The sequence below is a fragment of the Myotis nattereri genome, assembly GCF_964212035.1.
Source record: "Myotis nattereri genome assembly, chromosome: 1".
Taxonomy (NCBI): domain Eukaryota; kingdom Metazoa; phylum Chordata; class Mammalia; order Chiroptera; family Vespertilionidae; genus Myotis; species Myotis nattereri.
This window is the reverse complement of record NC_138075.1, coordinates 33,934,260-33,955,956: the sequence shown is the minus strand read 5'-3', so window position 1 is coordinate 33,955,956 and position 21,697 is coordinate 33,934,260. Positions and strand designations below refer to the sequence as shown.

The 21,697-nt window shown below is 43.9% G+C and overlaps 1 protein-coding gene across 1 annotated transcript; it reads right to left on the bottom strand.

Annotated features, from left to right (window-relative positions):
- Nucleotides 1-14,747: 14,747 nt before the first annotated feature.
- Nucleotides 14,748-15,809, bottom strand: TMEM30B (transmembrane protein 30B; the record flags this gene model as incomplete). Its single annotated transcript, XM_081094188.1, has 1 exon — nucleotides 14,748-15,809. One exon carries the CDS (start codon nucleotides 15,807-15,809, stop codon nucleotides 14,748-14,750), a length of 1,062 nt encoding a protein of 353 aa, XP_080950314.1.
- Between the last annotated feature and the right edge of the window lie 5,888 nt (nucleotides 15,810-21,697).

Genomic DNA, 21,697 nt, shown 5'->3' with positions numbered 1-21,697 from the left:
ACTGAGTGGAGTCTAAATTGACTTGGAGGCTTTTATTTGGGCGTCTTCCTTGGCAATGTTTTATCACTATATGGTTTCCATTCTTGGTGGAAAAAAGAGCTGAGTTGGAATGGAATTGGCTCGGTCTTAGCTCTGACAAGACAGTCACAATAATGGAAGACATCTTTTCCCTATAACTTCGCAAAACATGAAAGCAGCTATTGGCTCTGAGTATGTCTGATGGTCTCACTTTATTTCCTGTCAACAGAAATAACTCTGATTTATATTTGGTCGTCAACTTCACACACTCACATACAACTCATATCGAGAGAGCACAGAGAGATGCTCTATACAGAGCCGTGATGTATGTCTACTCAGCAAAGCTTCCTGGTCCAAAGTAGACCTCAGGGACCGAGAAAGATGCTTCAATATTCTCACTCTTCTGACACTCTATCCCCCGTGCATCCTTCCAGTGAGGCATGTGACACGGGCTGCGGATAGCTACGTGCTGGCTTTGATCTCAGAGCCCCTCACCTATCCTCTTTGTGATCCAGAAAGGTGTTGGCTTGTAGCCAATCATTATAGTGAGTTGCTGAAGGCCGCGGGGCTGACCTATGCTGGCATGTGGCACATCGTTTTATTCTTCTAGTATTTGGGTACATGAGGGGAGTGAGGGAATTTTTAAATTCCATTTCCTTCTCAAAATTGATTGATAGTGCAGACTGTGGAAACTGAGTGAATATGCCGTTGCTTTGAATGCCATCTGATGTCATCTGGTTTTGAACTCAGAGGCAAGCATTCTTTCCACTGCCCTGTTATTATACTTTATAATTCACTGAATTGAAGAAGCCATCAATCATAACATATACCATTGTTTTATGCACCACTAAGAAAAAAAAATGCTACCAATTAAGATGGGACCTAATCATTTCTGGCATTTAAAGTTTATCCTGATTAAAAGGATTCGTTTGTACTTATTTAGATAGATTTTTGTCATGTCACTCACTGGTGCAAATGTAAAATGGAAATATATATATTTGGCTAAGTTTCTCCTAATACTCTTCCAAATCCCTCTGGAGACAGAATCTTCAATGTCTCTGTGATTGTACATAATGCGGTGTGTTGCCCCCGATACAATGACAGGGCAGCACAAGGACAACAGCATGACAGTGGTCACCTGGCTGACAGTATGTCTAAGCGACAGCAATCGTAAGATGCTACGGGTAGTGAGAAGCCAGGAATTTGAGATACATCCTAATGTGTGTGTGTGTTGGGGGGGGGGGGTGCATCTTAGTATGGAAGAAATATGGCATTTCAGTATCTAAACATGGTACAAGATTCATGTAGACAAGATTTTTAAATATTTTACAAAATTTCTACTTCCATTTTTTAGGTTTGATGATCAACCTCAAAAAATATAAGCGAAGTTTAAAATCATCCACACTTGAATTACTGTTTCATATAAGCAATTCATAGGATCCTGAGTGAGTATATTAGTTTCCTTTATGAGAGACTCTAGAGCAGCGGTTCTCAACCTGTGGGTCGCAACCCCTTTGGGGGTCGAACGACCCTTTCACAGGGGTCTCCTAAGACCATCGGAAAACGCATATATAATTACATATTGTTTTTGTGAAGAATCACTATGCTTTAATTATGTTCAATTTGTAACAATGAAAATACATCCTGCATATCAGATATTTACATTACGATTCATAACAGTAGCAAAATTACAGTGATGAAGTAGCCACGAAAATAATTTTATGGTTGGGAGTCACCACAACATGAGGAACTGTATTAAAGGGTCACAGCATTAGGAAGATTGAGAACCACTGCTCTAGAGGTTTTCTTCTTTTTATTTCTGTTGAAGTATTTGAATCTTTATTGTTGAAAGTATTATATAGGTCCTCCTTTATCCCCCCATTGGCCCCTTCTTGCCTGCCTCCATACCCGCCCCCCCCCACCAGGCCTTCACCACCCTGTCTGTGTCCATGGCTTATGCATATATGCATACAAGGTCTTTAGTTGATCTCTTCCCACCCACCCTCCCCCACCTTCCCTCTGAGATTCCATAGTGTGCCCCATGCTTCTGTGTCTCTGGATCTATTTTGTTCATCAGTTTGTTTTGTCCATTAGAATCCACATATGAGTGAGTTCATGTGATACTTGTCTTTCTCTGACTGGCTTAGAGGTTTGCTTCTTGAAAGAAGTGGCCATTGACAGGTTATTATTTGTCAGACTAGCAAGCCTGTGAGGCAATTTCATATTCCCAGGAGAGGTGCCTGGCAACATTTATCAGTCTTTCATTACACACACACACACACACACACACACACACACACACACACAATTTCTAATATAAAATAACATATCCATGCTACTTGACAAAGTTATTTGGTAAAAAGAAAAATAGTAGCCGTCTTTTTCATTTTTTTGTGTGTGCTTAAGGTTAAAACAAAGTAGCTGACATTAGCATCAGGAATCTTTCCTTTATGACACAGCTTTAAAATAAACAGGGTTTTTTAGAGGAAAAAAATCTTAAATTGGTGGTAACCACTAGAATTATATTTGAAGAAAATATTCTATATTATTTGAATAAAAATTAAAGAAAGCATGTCAGTTCCTTTTTGATAGATTGGAACGTATTAAAAACTCACAGAATTATTATGCAATTTATAAGCATTCATATTTTATTTACTCTCTGGAACTTTAATTTTTGAAGCTAGTGGTTCACATGATCGTACACAATCTCATAAAAACAGATTCCCCCCCCCCCCCCCCCCCCCCCCCGCCCCTTCCCACTTAGGCACAGAGGTAGTTAAATGCTGGTGACTCTGTCTCCGTCCAGCGGAGGGCAGTAGTGCACGTCTTTCGAAGCAAGATTCCCATTTCAGGTTGGACCCGCGTCAACCTGAGACCAGCCGCATCTCTGGTGTCAGGCTTCCTCTGGTCACAGTCCTTGGCAGGGTCAGCAGGGCCACAACAAGGTGACTTCGGGGTGCCAGATGGCAGAGTGGACGCCTCCTCTTCCCAGTTCTGTAGACTCTCCCCCCGCCCAACAGCCACCTCCAGCCCTGGGGTGTGAGACACAGGGAAAATGTGAGAGTCTGGGACAGAGCCCCACTGCTCGGCTGCTTGAGCTCACCTTTGCAAAAAACTCGAGGGAATGTGGTTCAAATGCCGAGATTTCTGCACTTAAATGCAGAAAACAGGAGGAACCGCCATCTAAGAGGCGATGGGAGGCTTTGGTCCTATGGATCCTCCAAGCGGTTCTCAACCTGTGGGTCGCGACCCCTTTGGGGGTTGAATGACTCTTTCACAGGGGTCGCCTAAGACCATCGGAAAACACATATATAATTACATATTGTTTTTGTGAAGAATCACTATGCTTTAATTATGTTCAATTTGTAACAATGAAATTGGGGGTCACCACAGCACGAGGAAGTAACTGTATTAAAGGGTCGCGGCATTAGGAAGGTTGAGAACCACTGCTCCGAAAACTGCCTCTTCATCCTCTTCAACCTAATACAGTATTTGGACAAACTGGGAACGCGGCACCCACCAGAATTCCCTGGAGACTGACCAGCAGAGGCGCCTGTGTTCCTAAACTTTCCGTTGAAATGGAGTACGTTGGGCAGCAATCCATCTAATATCATTTTTATTAGTCAATTTAAAGAAAATGCTAAAAGGAAAACTTCTCCAAGGTCCTTAACGAGGTGACAGATGCTTCAGGGTGACTTAGTCTGACCTTGTGCATTACTTGAGTCTGGAGAAGCCCTGAAAACACCACAGAACGGAATAGAATAGAAAGCTGTCATGAACAATTTTTTAAATAAATTAAGCAATTTAAATAAATAAGTAAAATAGAATAAATAAAAATAAAACTGTCATGAAGGTGTAGTTGGTCTTAGAACCCTGGCCATGCTTTCCACTAGAGCAGGGTGAAGTGCCCAGGCTGTTAGTATTTTCATCAATCCTGTGCTATACGCACAATTTCAGCCATAATCGCACAATGGACACCAGAGTTCCGCCTTCCCCGTTAAGCAATAGAGTGTTACCAATACCTTCGGTGCCTGCCCTCGCTTCCTTCCATTTGCTTCTGTCTCTCTCAGAGGTAACCACTCTCCTAAACTGTAACCCTTTCTGAGCTTTCATCTTAGGATGATTCCTTGTCTCTTCTGTCCCATGCGTCTAGTTGTCTATCCGTGTCCTAAAATCACCTGGTGTAAATTGCTGAAACTTTATAGTAAGTCTTCGTTTCCCGTGGGTCAAGCGGGATTCCAATCCCTGTTCTTCTTTCTCAGGGGTGTCTTGTCTTTTCCTGTTCCTCAATAAATTGATCATTTTTTGTTTGTTTGTTTGTTTGTTTTGTTAATCCTCACCTGAGGAATTCTTTTTCCATGCTTTTTCAGAGAGAGACAGATGAGAGATAGAGAAACATCGATGTGAGAGACACATCCATGGATTGCCTCCTGCACATGCCCCGGCGTGCAACCCAAGTTGCAGGTTTAATCCCCAGAGAAGGTGGGGATTGAATCTGCAACCCAAGTATGTGCCCTTGACCAGGAATCGAACCTGTGACCCTTCGGTATGCAGGCCGATGCTCTATCCACTGAGCCACACCAGCCAGGGCAGATTAATCTTAATATTCATATAGGATTCTAAGTCAAGTGTCTCAGTATGGTCCCTCAGTCTGACGAGCTGGTTTGCATTGTGGCTGTCAGGTACTACCTGTCCTGGCTACTTAACCTCTCTGAGGGTCAGCTTCCTCAACTGTGGCATAGAGTTAATAGTATCTATTTCACAGGATGACAGTGTGATAATATAGGTGTTTAGAACATTGTCTGGAAAGTGTCAGTATTGACTGAATAGCAGGAAGTTTTGCAGCCACACTGACCCCGGCTGCCATCCTGGCTGTCTCTCGCCAAATGTGTCACCTCGGACCAGTTGATTTTTCCAGACCTCTGTGTCTACATTTGCAAAATGGGGATGATATTAGTGTTGGCAAAATTAAATGAGAAAACCGAGGGAAATTGCTTAACATATCGTCTAGTGCATGGTTAAGTGCTTAACAATTTCATTTCAGAGTTTTAGCTAGGTTTAATTTTAAGAGTGAACTGCACCTTAACACTAAAAACTATCTCTACCCTCACTTTGGAGTGTCTACAGAAACACTTGCCTAGGAGTCACTGGCAGGGAAGTTTGCAAAACCACCTCTTGTGTCTTTGCAGCTTTTGTTTGCTTTCATCTTTTTGAGGTGCTGGGACCTCGGGAGAGAAACTGTTCCTGACTTGGGCCGCACTCTCCTCCTTCCTCGGCCCTTTCTCTGGTGCCAGCGCCTGCTTTGCTGGCTTAGGGCTGACGATGCAAAGCTGTTTCTTAACTTGTTTTCCAGAATCAGAGGAAAGTTTAACATAACAACATTTTATAGCTCCTGCCCAGTAACATATATTACTTAAAAAAAAAAATACCTTTCCCTTATCATGCATTACTCTTTTACATGTACAATTTTCCTGACGTATTGGAGTAATATTCCACAGTTTGCTGTGACTTGCAGGTTTATGGCCCTTCTGTGGCAGATCAGACTAAACATAATTCATTCATAGCTACTTCGTGCTCAGGGAAATAAACCCCTAAACTTAAATAACTAGGGGGTGACCTCTGTTAAATATTATTTATGGTTCTAAAACGGCTATTATGTAGATACCAAGATGTGCCAAGTGTTATGAACCAAACACCACTCGGCAAATGGGACGACGAGTATTTCCATTTATTTATTTATTTATTTATTTATTTATTTATTTATTCATTCATTCATTCATTCATTTATTCATTCATTTGCTTTCCTTTCTGGACCTTTCTCTGCAAATGTTATTTTTATTTAAATGGGTTCTGGGGTAGTTACCTGGCCAAGAGAAGCGGTGTCATTTACATTTTATTATTTAGCACTGCAGAAAGTAAAAAGGAGCACCACAAGAGTGTAAACATTCCATTAACTCACTGCAGTTTAATAGGAACGACACTGATTACCTTTGCGTATTAAGTAACTGTCCCCGTTATTAATAGATTAATGTAACCCAACTGCTATTCATTTCTGCAAATTAGTTTATGGAGGAAAACCTGGTTACACATTGAAGAGCGTTCCAATGGGGACTTTAAGCTCAGCATTTCCACGCTGTTAAGAATATTTGTGCCTCCCCAGCAGCCCTTCCTGGAAGATTTTGAAGTGTTTACGGTGTCATCTCCATGTCTTCTTTGTTTTCTCAGTTATTTCCTATGCACCCAACTATAGTGTAAGAAATAATATGTTGAGTGGTAGGAAAGTAATGGAATCGTTGGCTTCCTAATAATCATTCAACAAATGTTTGTGAACCCACCATGTGCTGGTCACTCAACTTGGCGCTGGCAATGATGACGGTGAATAAAAAAAAAATCCTCAGCTCTCAAAGACCGAACAGTCTGGATATGGAGCTAGATAAGCAATAAGCAGTGTCTAGGCAGCACAGTAAGTGCTGCGAGAGAGGAATGGGGTACGCACAAAGGGAAGAGCAGGCTGAGGCCAGGGAGTGGAGGAGGTCAGGAGGGCTGCAGTGTGCTTCACAGAGGATGGAGGACGCAAACTCTGAGCATCGCCTTGAGGATGGGTGGGGAGATTTGGGCAGTCAGGTGGATGAGTGAGACCAGCACAGGCAAAGACACAAGGGGATGTTGGGTTCAGGCATTCAAATCATTCAATATGGCTGGGTTTTGAGGAGCCTTGGAGGAAAAAGAGATGAAGATTTAGAACAAGATCAACCATGAAGACCTTATAGGCTCTTCTAAGAAATGTAGAGTTTGTCCTATAGGCTGTGCATGGAGTGAGAGATTTTAAGTTGAGGGTAACCTAATGTTTTGGCTAACGCATTGTGGCTGGGATGTGAAGAATGAACTGGAGCCCGATTAGGAGGCTCCTTCAGTTTCCAGATAAGAAATAACAAAGCCCCAGGCCAGAGCAGTGACAGAGAGAAACTGAATGAAACTGCCTTGGGATATAGAATCACATCCAATCTGGACTTGGAAAGAAACGGGAGAGGATTCAAGGAGGCAGGCCAGGTTTTGGGCCGGGGATTGAGAACAACAGAGAGACTGTTCTTGTAAGAATGGCTTTGGGGGAGAGGTCAGAGAGTTTCGTGCTGACCACATGGAGCTGACTCTGCCTATAGGAAATTGAGGTGTGCTGCAGAAGCTGCTGGAAATATGAGCTTGGAGAGAAGTTAGGATGGAGATACATACCATTTATATGTGCAATGTTCGATAATGTTTTCACAGATTCATGGAAGTGAGTACATGAGCTAATCTGCCTAAGTAAAATTGGAGAAATATCATAATTTAGATTTTTTAAGGCAAATTATCTATATACTAGAGGCCCAATGAATGAAATTTGTACAAAAGTAGGCCTTCACAGCCACGGCTGCCTGGATCCCTCTCTTGTAGCCCCAGGGCCTAGCCCCGGCTTCATCCTGGAAGGATATCCAGTCTAATTAGCATATCACGCTTTTATTATCCTAATACATAAAAACCCAGGGTCTGTAACATCCAAAACAACCGAAGGCTTAACCTACCGGAAATCAGTGCTGGGTTGCCAGAGCGCCCCCACCCAGCACTGACTGCTGAGGGGGCTGCAGGTCAGGCCCAGAGAGAGAGGCCCAAAGAGAGAGGGAGGGTCTGATCCATAGCCTCTGTGGCAGCTGTTGATCAGCACTTGCCTCTCTCTTTTGCTCCAGACCTGGCCAGTAGCTGCGCCTCTTTTCCTCTAGGGCAGCAGTTCTGAACCTGTGGGTTGCAACCCCTTTGGCGGTGGAACAACCCTTTCACGGGGGTCGCCTAAGACTGTCCTGCATATCAGATATTTACATTACGATTCATAACAATAGCAACATTACAGTTATGAAGTAGCAATGAAAATAATTTTATGGTTGGGTCACAACATGAGGAACTGTATTTAAAGGGCCAGAAGGTTGAGAACCACTGCTCTAGGGCCTCCACTGGGGCTGCTGATCAGCCCTGCCTCTCTGATCAGGCCTGTTGATAGGCCTGGAGACACTGACTGGCATAGAAACCAACCAATCAGAACCAAATCTGGGTGAAGTGCAAAGGCAGAACCTAAGGTAGGTGCTGAGGAGGGGTTTTAAGGGTAACAGCTATTGGGTGTAAGGTGTAAGAAAGCGGTTCAATTTTTTAATGACCAGTTTGGCAGTATAGTGCATATGGCTGACTATCAGTCCAGATATAGGGATTATGTATTTTTGTCTGCCAAGAGCATCTCCTCCTGCTGAAAAAGGCTTTTTCCCTCCATGTAAGCAATCCTATCCTATATAATCTATCTACACTACTAAAAGGGTAATATGCTAATCAGACCGAGTTGACCGGCCATCTTCTGGACATCTGACTTCCTTCAGGACAAAGCCATGGTGGCGGGGGCTGAGGCACAGGCTGTTGGGGGTGATCAGGGCAGCAGGGGAAGGCAGTTTGGGGCGAGATCAGACCATTGGGGAGGGCCGTTGGGGGTGAGATCAGATCAGCAGGAGAGGGTATTTGGGGGAAACCAGGCCAGCAGGGGAGGGAAGTTGGGGGTGAGATCAGGCTGGCAGGGGAGGGCAGTTGGGGGTGATCAGGCTGGCAGAGGCAGTTTGGGGTGAGATCAGGCGGGCAGGCAGAGAGGTTAGGGGCGATCAGGCAGGCAGGCAGAGGGGTTAGGGACAATCAGGCAGGCAGGCAGAGGTAGTTAGGGGCGATCAGGCAGGCAGGCAGGTGAGCAGTTAGGAGCCAGTGGTCCCAGATTGTGAGAGGGATGTCCAACTGCTGGTTTAGGTGGTTGAACATCCCCCAAGGGGTTCCCAGTTGGAGAGGGTTCAGGCTAGGCTGAGGGACCCCCCGCCCCACCCCCAGGCACAAATTTTGTGCACTGGGCCACTAATTATAGATATAAAAGCCTAAGTGACTGAATGACCAAATGACCGAACGACCAGTCGACCAATCTTTATGACATGCACTGACCACCAGGGGCAGACACTCAATGCAGGAGCTTCCCCCTGGGGGTCAGTGCATTCCCACAGTGGGAGCACCACTCAGCTGACTGTGATGAGCTGGGCCAGGATGAGCGGGAGTGGCTCCTCCCCGGCCACCTGCTGCTTTGCACTCTACTACATCCCTCAGGAGATGTTGAATGCCAGTTTCAGCCCGATCCCTGCAGGCCACGCCAAGGGACCACATTGATGCACAAATCCATGCACTGAGCCTCTAGTGTTGATATAACAGATAACTCTTAATCACTACAGCCCTGAAGGAAAATAGTAAAAAGTATCTTACATTCCATCACTTCCTATAAATGGGAAGTGTTGCCTTTTCCACATTGGATTCTACAACACGAATGGGAAATGTTTTTTACTTATTAAGATCCTAAGAAGAATTAATCAAGTCTTTCACTGAAAATACTCAATGGTCCGTTGAAATTACTAGCATTGCCAAACCCAGAAGTTATGTTCTTATTTAAAGCGCTGTTCAGTTCTAGAGAATTTTGACCCAAACTGAGTAAAATAGAAAGGAATATGCTTCTACTTCATCAGTCTTGATGACTTTCTAAAAGCTTGTGTGTTTTGATGAGTAAGATTAATGAGACCACATAGTGTTAAGCACCTTGGACTTTCAGAACAAAGGCCTTTTAGAGAACAAAGTATCATTATTAATGACATATCGTTTACAGTTTTCATCAGCAATGTAAGGTTTCAGCCACTTTAATGGGAACTTTAATGCTCAATGTGGAGGGCAAGGCTATTAGCGAAGGTTCTTGACAGTGATACCTTGGCTTCTAAGGAAAAAGATAAATCATACTCATATGGATCAAAAAGACAAGCTGAGGGGCTCAGAAGGAGGGGACCCACCTCTGGCTTACTGAGTTTCTCAAAGGCCTCGTCATCCATGAGTCTGCTGGTGAGCTCTGCTCTCTGCTATGGGCTCCCTTACATGCCCTCCCCGCCGCCCGCCTCCCCAACCCCCCCACCTTCTGTACACCTTGATAACCCAGAAAAATGCCTCATGCTCCAAACCTCACCTTTCCCTTTTATTTGCCCTCGCCTATCTTTCTACACTCCCAAACAGTCTATGTTGGGCTTCACCGCTGCAGGATATTATTTGTCCTTTGGTGGTCTGCTCATCCACACACATGAAATAAAGAAATTCTAGTGTGGGGCAGGAACAAACACTTTCCTCTACCTACAAGGTTCTTTTGACTGGTCTAATGATCAAAAAGACAGGTGGCAGATTAGCAAGAGAAAATAACCCAATTTAACATATACATTTATAGGAGAAACCCGCATACCTGAGCGAGTCATAGACTCCACATGCCTGAGAGGTTCAGAGACAGAAAGAGAACAAGGATGTATAAGGCATCTTGAGCTAGAGATGAGGTAAGGTGCCCCGGGGAGGGGAGGGGGGGGGGGAGGCGGGCGGGGGGACTTCAAAGAGTCACTGCAAAATGCTAAGAACATGCTTAGTAAATAGAAATATGCCCTATCCTAAAGACAGGCCAAAAGAGGCCATCTCTGATCATCTCTTATTTATTTTGTTAATTTTTGTTAAGTTTGTGGGGTGACATTGGTTAATCAAATTATATATAGGTTTTAGGTGTACATTTCTATAATATATCATCTGTATATTGTATTGTGTGTTCACCAACCCCAGTGACATCTCCTTCTGTCACCATTGATCCGGCCTTTACCCTCTTCTGGACAAGGCCTCTATTTCAAGTTCTTCTATGTAGTTGAGGGGCAGAAGTTTCTCTTGAGTCCGGGCTAAAGCTGTCTTTAGCTCAAAACAATCTGCATACTACAGAGGCACATCTTGGGATGAGTGGTTCTGAACCCCGATACTGGCTTGCTGCAGTGACCTAATTTACTCAATGATGCTAAGGTGGGACTCACAGCACAGGTACCAAAACAGTGGGGAAATATTCTTTCCTGAATACACATCGTTAGTCTTAGGGCAATTATGGGAGATGGCTGTATATGGTCAACGCTGTTAACATTTTTGCTAATTCTTTACACAAGGTGCTGCTTTCATGTAAGAGCTCGTCAGGACCTTAATGTGTTTCAGATTCACTAGGGCCTTCTTCATGACACTTTAAAAATTACTTTGTTTTTGTCAGAGGGAAATTAAGAAAAATTATTCGGAGGGGGCTGAAGTAAAAAAAAATTTTTAAAAATTTATTATCTAAAATGAGTCAGCTATGTTTTAGCTACAGAAACAATATCTGGAATGCAAAGAAATGCCTGATAAAAATAAAGAGAATTTCCTGTTATGACAGTAACTGATGACTTATATCCAAGGGCATTTAAGAAATTGATTATATTGCAGCTCTGCCAATAACTCTTTCAGAATTTAAGATTGTTGAGATTACCAATGACAGGAAGGGAACAATGGATTTAAAGTGAGGCAGAAGCCGGCTGGTGTGGCTCAGTGGTTGAGTATTGACCTATGAACCAGAAGGTCATGGTTGGATTCCCAGTCAGGGCTCAATCCCCAATAGGGGGCATGTAGGAGGCAGCCAATCAATGATTCTCTCTTATGATTGATATCTCTCTCTCTCCCTCTCCCTTCCTCTCTGAAATCAATATATTTTTAAAAAATAAAGAGTAAAAAAATAAAGCAAGGCAGAAAAGGCTGTGGTTATATAGTTAATTGACATTTGTTACTAAAGGAAATCTCAGATTATTTTGTCTCTGATTTTTTTAAAAAATATATTTGTATTGATTTCAGAGAGGAAGGGAGAGGGAGAGAGAATCATCAATTGGTTGGGGTCAGAGCCTTCAACCAGGCAACCCAGGAATCAAACCGTGACCTCCTGGTTGATAGGGAGACTCAACCATTGAGCAACACTGGCCAGGCTGTCTCTGATTTTTAACACAATCAGTAAATTGTTGTTTTAGTTGATTTGATTCTGGAGATACATGGAAAAATCTTTGTTATATTATTATGTTTTGGGAGTTCCCACTGGCCACTTAGTTGTTTGGGGTTTTTTTTTTTTTTTTGCATTCTATTTTATCAAGATAGGTCAAAGCACATTTCCAGTCCCATTATTGAGGTTCACTTTTTTTTCCTCATCCCAGAAGACCAATTAAGGGAGGACACATTTACTGGGCAACAGAGAATTCAAGCCTGGCTAGAATCCTGAGATAGCAAACAAAATGCTACAGCACAGGAAAATATTTCACACATTTTTGTTTTTAAGGTTTGAGGTTTTGTGGTACAAAATACCTAACAAATAATTGCAATTCAGAATTTGAGTAAAGTGCAGATATGAATAAGACTGCTAGAGTCACATTCATTAATTACTTTTAATACTAAATACATATTTTTAAATTGACCACATTTTAGCAAATTCAAACAATTGTTGAAGATCATTTAATTCATACTACATGTTGATGTTAAAATAAGTTCAAATTGTTTTAAGTAGCTAGCACTGAAAGATTGAGTTCACTTTGAGCCATATTCTCAAAGATGATTTTCTTGCTGCAGTATTAAGTCTGCTGCCCTGACCTGTTTGGCTCTGTGGATAGAGCGTTGGCCTGCAGACTGAAGGGTCCCAGGTTCAATTCCGGTCAAGGGCATATACCTTGGCTGCGGGCACATCCCCAGTAGGGGGTGTGCAGGAAGGCAGCTGATCCATGTTTCTCTCTCTCATGGATGTTTCTAACTTTCTATCCCTCTCCCTTTCTCTCTGTAAAAAATCAATAAAATATATATTTAAAAAAAATTAAGTCTGCTAATAATAAATGAGCAAAGAGGTTGGTACTGTTTGTGCCTTTAAGATCATAGTTCAAAAGCATTAAGCAAACGTGATAACAAAGGTAAAACAAACATAACCTTTATTCTTTTTCAAAAACCCAGAGAATAAGGCCTAACTCACTGATTTAATCAGATACCTTACATTTTGCAGTCTCACTTAAAATTTTACAGCAATAGACTGAATATTGTACAACTGATAGCAAAATACATTATTGCTCTCAGCTACATAGTAAAAAAAAATGGAGTAAATTCTCTTATTCAACATAAAGAAGGGCTAACTAAGCTAGTGAGCTGCTGAATTAAACATTCATAATAAATAAAAATTCCTCTATACAATGATCATATTTTCATAGCCTAAAATCTGACATACAATTGTGTCACTTTCAGGAATTGGGAAACCAACACCCTGGAATTGCTAAAATATATGTATTTGTTATGCAAGTAGTGGGACAGAATCTCTGAAATCACATTCCTGAAGATCTGACCAGATGTCATGAATTTTCATGCTATCCACCCATCATTATTTTTTAAAGAACTCGAGTAAAATAAAATTAATGTTAAATACTCAATACAATTCAGTATTTCTTTGACTACTAAAAGGAAACTCCTCCAAGGCCTTGCATTGCTTTACAGGCCTGAGCAAAACCAGTAGTAACTGGGAAGGAGCTGTAAGAGAGAGCAGGCAGTGACAGAATACCATATAACCACTTTCAGCCAGCAAACTGGTTAACATATCACTAAGGTGTTTTTTTTCTTAAGTTCCTTAGCCATAAAAAAAGTGTTTTAAAAATTCTTTTGCTTCTTAGAATAACTTTGTATATATTAGGATATTTTTAGAGTAGTCAGAATTTAACATCTCAAATGTTCAAATAATTCGTATGATTCTACTTACATATAGTTCTTAGCATTCATTTAAACATAATTAGTAGGAACAAACCAGCTCCATTGAAGAACATAAAGAGTGTTGTTTTTTTGCTTAGACCTAAGGGAAAAGGTAGGAACTTAGCCCTTTCTCTTTAAGCATAAGACATAATTTAATGACACAGAGGACTGAGTCGGAACTCAGGAGACACAGATAAGACTTAGAAAAATCACTTTTCCTCTAAGATCCTTTCAAGCTACCTGATTCTAAGATTAAAACGTTCCCTTCCAGGCTCAAGGAGGAGTGCTAGACCAAACCTGCAACACCTGTTGCCATTGGCCCTGGGAATAAAGGACTACCTGAAAAGCTGGGCTCAGGGGATTGCTTCAGGCCCAGCCCCAGGCACAGGGGGAAACCAGGGAAACAATCAGTATTCTACTTGTTTCCTGATTCAGGAGGAATCTCTGGAGGGGCTTGATAAAATGCAGCTTCAAGGGTCTCACAGAGGCCTCATTGTGTTAGAATTGCTGGGGATGGTGCCTCCTAATCTACCTACATTTTAAACACGCAAGGTCTCCCCCACATCATCATACCTCTGCAGGCTGTTTGTGGGCTTCACACTCTACCCCGTCCCCGCCAAAAAAAGAAGAAAAAAAAAAAAAGTAATGAAACCACTTCTAGTGGTAAATGCTCCGGAATCAGAGTCAGGAGCCAAAGAGGAGCTGCCTGATCTTGAATGAGTTATTTAACACCTCCAGGTCTCTGTCCCTTCATTAAACCGATGAGAAAGGGGTCTCTACCGAGTCCCTTTCGTTCTCAAATGCTACGGAGCTTAAAACCTAACGCGTCAACTCGGTAAATCGTGAAGGAGCTGGGGAGATCCTGCAAGGTGGTCATATTCCACAGCCCGAACATCCCAACAAGTCTGGTAGCCCCCCAAATGGGGTGCAATTACTCTCTCTGGTCCCCTCATCCACACAGGAGGAAAAGTGAGGCTAGTTTGGAACTGGGTGAGGGGCGAGGGGCGAGGGGGAGAAGCTTGCAAGAGTTTTGGCAAGAAGCAGGACGGATGCTTTGAAAGCAGGTATCACTCCTGGTCCTCAGCCTCGTCGTTCTGATCCTGGTAGCGAATGTAGACGACCAGCATGACAAAGCCCGTGAGGATGCAGAGGGACCCTACGACCAGGTAGGCGATGCCCAGGAAGGGGTTCTTGCCACCCATCCAGGAGATGTTGCTGAGGATGATGCGCTTGTGGCCGTCGAAGGCGCGCACCGGGTAGTTGTAGGTGATGTTGACGCGGTAGTTGCCGCGCGGCAGGCCGGCGGAGTAGTTGCCCTGGCGGATGCGCGCGTACAGCTTGCGGAACCAGGGCAGCGCCGCCGTGCGCATCCACACCACGAAGTCCTGGTTGATGAAGCCGGTGTTGTTGGGGTCGGGGCTGAGCTGGTAGACCGGCACGGGCCAGTTGGGCGGGCGCGTGGTGCCCTTGAAAGCCAGCGCCAGGCTGCCGTTCACCAGCGGCGGGTTGTGGAACTTGATGTGGTAGTCGGTCCACCAGGCGATGCCGGTGCGGTCGAGCGGCACCTCGACGTAGGGCCCGCCAGGCAGGCGCTGGTGCCACAGCGTGAAGGTGTCATTGAAGAGGCTGTTGGCGATGGCGCCGCAGGGCGCGATGGGCACGCCCTTGGCGCTGAACTGGTAGGGGAAGCACTCGTTGACCGGGTGGCGCAGGGCGCTCTGCAGCCCGCTCAGCTGCGCGTCGTCGCGGGACACGCCGTAGCGCCGGTTGTTCTGGTAGAACTTGGTGAGCTCGTAGTAGAGGTACACGGGGCCTTGGAAGAGCTCGGGCAGCGAGAAGTTCCAGGCGCACCGGCAGCTGGGCGGCGGCGCGCGGTCCTGGTCGGCCACGCCGCACAGCGAGCAGTCGCCGGTGCCCGGGTTGCCCGTGTAGTCGTACCCGAGCTCCTTGATGGCGTTGGAGGAGTAGTAGAGGCCCAGGCCCAGGCCGATGAAGGCCAGGCCCGCGCAGAAGAAGAGCGGCAGCGTGATGCTGGCCGACAGCAGCGGCTGCCAGGCGGGGAGGCGCTGCTGCGTGAACGCGGTGTTGTCGGGCTGGTGGGCGCCCCGCGCCGTGGCGCTCCAGGTCATGGCGGCCCGGCCGGCAGGGGCGCACGGGCGGACGGAGGGTGGCTCAGGTGGGGCCAGCCGGTCGCCTCCGCCTCCGCGCTGGGCGATCCCGGGGGCTGCTCCCGGGTCAGTTTTCCGCGGGCGCAGGTGAGTTTGGGCCCGGCCCCGCCTCTGGCCCTCGCACAGGTGAGTCTAAGTTCCCGGTTCTGGGTGCACCGACCAGACCCCACAGTTTCGCTTCGGCTCAGGTGGCTTGGGCCGGCTCCGCCCCGGCTGGTAATCGGGAGCTGCTCCCGCTTCCGGAGGCGACGGGGCGGGCGTTCCCTTCCTCACCTGGCCCGCCGAGGCTCGCGTTTCCTCTGGGTCCGGACGCCAGCTCCTCCTCCTCCAGATTAGTGGCGGCCCCAGGCTGCCTCTGAATGGCTCAACCCTTGCTCAGGTACCACCTTCCCTCTGCCTTCCCCGGGACTAGAGTGCCTGGGCCAGTCTTCCCCAACATTACAGGAGCTGCAGCCTACAGCACAAGAGGGATTGTCCCGCGGGTCCTGGTGCCTTGACGATTTCAGGTTATTAATCCTATTTTATCCGGGGGGCGGGGTGAAGGTGGGGTGGGGGGAGGGGAGAAGTAACTCTAGATTCTCCGGTTCAGTCAACTTTCAGCCACAAATTGTAATGCCCAGGGGATTACACTATGGGAAACCTGTTTTGAATTCAATGGCTGCATTCACATTCTAGCATATTTTTTTTAAAGGGAAAATGATTTTCTGGCAGGTGCCCCAACCTGACTGTATAACTAAGAAAAGTGGAAAGTTCTCTAAAAATAAAATGGCTTTAAAAAGAAAATCAGGCCTGCCTGGCTGGCCTGACTCGGTGGTTGAGCACTGACCTATGAACCAGGAGGTCACTGTTCCATTCAGTCAGGGCACATGCCTGGGTTGCAGACTTGATCCCCAGTGTGGGGTGTGCGGGAGGCAGCTGATCCATGATTCTCTCTCATCATTGAATTTTTTCTCTCTCCCTCTCCCTTCTTTTCTGAAATCAATAAAATGTATTTTTAAAAAAAGATTTTAAAAAATCAGGCTTGGCCAGGTGGATGGTTGGAGGGAGCATCATCCCATACACCAAAAAGGTTGTTGTTGGATTCCAGGTCAGGGCACATACCTAAGTTGAGGGTTCAATCCCCCATGGAGTATGAGAGGCAACCAATTGATGTTTCAATCTCACATTGATGTTTTTCTCTCTCTCTCCCTCCCTTCCTCTCTGTCTAATCTATTTCTTTTCAGATTATTGATCTGATTATTTGCAGAAGGCCTGATCCAAGTTCCCCAAAGGGCTAGCTGCTGTCCACAGTAAGGACCTTGGAGTGTTTGGCCTAAGGAACTGAATCTGAACTACAAGGATTTATAGGGCTTATTATAAAGTGAGGCCAAATTAGCTCTGAACATTGCTTGGGATTCTGGCTTTTATATCTGGTTGGTACAATATACACAGGGGGTGTCAGGCCATTTCAACTTTGTGCTAAATCCTCCCGAGGTGTTGAGGTCTTCCTGCCTCCCCTGCTGTTCATAAGATGCAAATAACTTAAATATTTTCTATAGTGCATGTCTGCACTCAGAATAATCTACTGCATTCAAGAGTCATTCAAAACCCCTTGAAATATGAAAAGTTAAAATACTTGCTAAATTAAACAGCAGGATTTTACTTTATTTTTATTTTTTCTAGCATCTTCCAAGTGTCTAAACAATGTGGGAGAGACAGAAGAGAATGAGACTATAAAGAACCCTTGACCTCAAGGCCTTTGCAGTCCGATAAGGGACATATTACTCAGGAGTGAGAAAGAATCAAAATCGCCAATAGATACCATGTAATCAAGTACCAAATTGTACTTCAAGAATGGTACTAAGACTAAAAAGTAATACTATTTTAATAATGAAAATTTCATTCCATTTCATTGAATGGAATGAATACAGTTTGGAAGCTTTAACTGTTAAGAGACTCCTGGGGGAGACCCAGAGGATTTGAATTCCACTTCCCTCACTTCTAATCACACCCCAAGAGAGGAAAACACCAACATTGTCAACAGGCTCCTACAGTGCGATCTAGTCTCCATTGCACTTTCTTTTTTTTCCAGTAAGATAAAAGAATAAACAGTTCTCTGTATCGTTGTGGTTGAGTTCCAGCCACCTCAGATCATTGAATCATTCATCAGCTTGACATGGAGTCTACAAAGCTAGTCTCTAGAAGGAATTCCGGTCTCAAAACTTCACCTAATAGATCTTACCTCTAATAGCTACCCCACCACCACTCCCCGCAAAGGGCAAGCTTCCCTCTTGAGCTGAGAGCCTGCCTGTCCAGCTCTCTCCTCCCTGGGTGGCCTGAAGTTTATTCATCCTGTTAAGTAGGGTAACACCAGAGGGTCCCAAAAGCCAAATGACAGGGAATGGTCAACAGGGTGAAACACAGCTGAGGGTTCAAGTGAGATGAGAAATGAAAAGGGACATTGGGTTCGACCTCTGTGGGAACAGTCTGGTGGAGGGTTGGGAGGAGCCATTCGGTATCAGGTGAGGGAGAGAGAAGTGGGGACAGCCAAGGTAGGGTGTCTGTTTTTTAAAATGTGTGGGAGGGGTGAGGAGAGGCAAATGGTAATTACTTAGAAGAGTATGCGTCTTAGAGGAAAGGCTTCCTTGTAGATAGTAGACAAGTTTATTCTGAGGCACAGTTGAAGACAGGGGTGACACGCTCATAGATTACAAAGGCCAGAACAGGCAAGGGGGTGCTGGGTCCCGGTGAGGAAAGGTCACCTCACCTCTGAAGTTGGAGGGCAGGGAGTAAGGATGGATGCAGAATGCACTGGGCTTTGGGTTTGGCTCGAGGAAAGAAAGTTTTCATTTAAGAATTCCTTCCTGTGCTGGAAAAGCCATTGGGGGAGGGGAAGGCAAGGCAAGTGTGAGGTAGAGGGAAGACTGCAAGGAGGAAGAGAGGGAACTGGCCAGGGACACATGAAGGTGGCTTTGTAGGCTGTGAGATGGCAAATGACTGGCTGTGTCCAGCAGGTGGGGGTTTTCAAGGCAGGTGGATTGGAAAGGTAAATGTTCAAAATATTTTGGTCCTTGTGGAGGGGGTGGCTAAAATGATAGGCCTCAGTTGAATGACAAACAAAATAAAACCTAGCTGGTGGATCAGAAGAAAACACAGGGGCCAGTAGGCTGGCAGTCCTAATGCTGGTAAGGAGCAAGTGCCATGAAAGCTGGGAAGAAAACAGTGCTGGGATGAGATGGGATGTTAAAGATTTTGAAGGTGGAGCAATGCCAAGATATGCCATGTATATGTCATAGTTCCTCCACTGGCTCCCAAGTCCCGAGAAGTCAAGGACTGATTGATATACATCGTTGTATCGCTGAGAGTTATTGTATAACTAGGGATACCTTGTGTCTTTCATTTGATTATACATGTTATCGTGATGCATTAAAGGTCACTTGAATCATTTAAACTCTTCTCAGTACCAATAAAGAAAGTTCATTCTAAACAACTCCTTATTGCATCTCTTACTATAAGAGATCTCAAAGTGAAAGAAAAAGACTTTCTCAACCTAAATGTTTCTAAAATGACTTCATTTTTAATGTTTTATCTTCTGGATTTTATGTAAATATTTTATGTAAGTATTTAATTTTTAATTGGTTATACTTCAGATAAAAAATACAATTATTCTGCTTGTTGAATTACCTCCTTTTAGAATTAGATGAAGAATAAAATAAATATTTTCCATGTTTCTTTGTGGTTTCATAATTTTTTATGGTTCCAAAACTCACGGATCTACATTTACTCTCCTGTTGTTGGGCATGTAGATTATTTCCAGTTTTTCAGTATTTCAAAGACTTTTGTAGTGGTCATCTTTTTGCATGTAACCTTTTATATTACAGTTGACCCTTCAACAACACAGGGATTAGGGGAGCTGACCCTCCACATAGTCAAAAATCCATGTGTAACTTTTGACTCCCCCAAAACTTAAGCACTAATAGTCTGCTGTTGATTGGAAACTTTACTTTAAAAAAATTGTTTATTGATTGTAGAGAGAGGGGAAGGGAGAGAAACATCAATTTGTTGTTCTACTTATTTATGCATTCATTGGTTGATTCTTTTTTTCTAAAAAATTTTTTTTATTGATTTTTTAGAGAGAGAGGAAGGGAAAGTAAGAGAGGGAGAGAAACATGATGCGAGAAACATCCACCAGCTGACTCCTGCACGCCCCCTACTGTGGATCAAGCCCACAACCCAGGCATGTGCCCTGACCAGGAACTGAACCGGCAACCTTTTGGTGCATGGGATGAAACTCAAGCAATTGAGCCACACCGGCCAGGGCATTGGTTGAATCTTCTGTGTGCCCTGACCAGGGATGGAACCTGGAACCTTGGTATATGGGGTTGACACTAACCAACTGAGCTTCCCAGCCAAGGCCAGAAGCCTCGCTTCTAACATAGACAGTTTATTAACACATATTTTGTATGTTATATATATTACATACTGTATTCTTATAGTAAACTAGAAAAATAAAATGTTATTAAGAAAGTCATAAGGAAGAAGAAGAATACATTTACAGTACTGTATTTATTGATAGCGTAAATGTAGGTCATTTGTTTACAAGATCCATCATCTGTCAGTACCTACATTAATACTGTTTTATATGCTACAAAACACTGTAGATGATATACATATTATTAACACTAGACATCAAAAATGAAAAGAAAATGTGAAAAATTCATTTATTTACAGATATACTGATTCATGCATTGATAATGAGGAAGCAGCATTATGATTGCTTTGGTTATCCCAGTGTAATTGAAATGATTGCTGCACAGTAGTAAGGAAATCTGCAAAAGTTGTCCAGTATATTGAAAAAGATCTATAGATAAGGACAGTTTAAACCCATCTCGTTGAAGAGTCAACTGTATTTCCTTGGGATAAATTTCTAAAAATAGGAAGGGGGCTAGAAGTTAAACTCTTTAAAGATAACATCCTGCTAGAGTGTTTGACACCACCACAACAATGTGTACTTTGCTACATTCACCAAAACTTTACCAACAAAAGCAGTTGTTAACCACAGAGGATATTTAGTCTATGCTAATAAACTGTCAGATACTAGGAGAAGCAGACTAGGATAGGGGAAAGGGCGCTATCTGACATCAGGGAAGTCCAAGTTCTACTTTAGGATTGGTCAGGAAATAACTGTGTGGCCCTGGTCAGATTGCTTTATTTTTCTTGCCTCCTGATTATTTATCTGCATTAGCATGTTTTCTCATGATAGTGAATATTTCTTTTATTGCAAATATTTTCATTCTTTGTCATCTCAAGGTCTCCTTTACACTGCCTTACTGAATAATTAGTATTCATTGAGAACCCACCGTGGCGCACTCTGTAAGCACTTTATAAACATTATATCTCATCGAATTCATACCACAAACCGTAATGTTAGGTACCATTATCATACTCATTGAACTAATGCAGAACTAAGATTTAGGCTAAGGAAATGGAGCTGGCCCGGTTCTCATAGAGGCAAATAGGAGATCAGGGAGTCTGAGATCAGCCTAATCCCAGCATCCTGTATTTCAGTCACTACACTGTAATGCCTGGGCATACCTCTGAAAAGAACCCAAAAGACTTGAACCAGTTTTTAGTGTTGCAGTTCTTCTTTCACACCCCAAAGATAAGAGAGTTCTGTCCCATTTATGCAGAGTCCGGAATGTTCTGAGTTGCCTTATTTTTGTTTCACCAAAGCTTGTTTTGAAGCCAACGTTTGTTCAGCATGCCTATTTCTCTTGCTGAAGTAAAAACAACTTCACTTGTCTGGCTATGCTCAATTTTTGCATTTATTTAATTTAATTCATGGCTATTTATCTTACTGTAATAGAGCC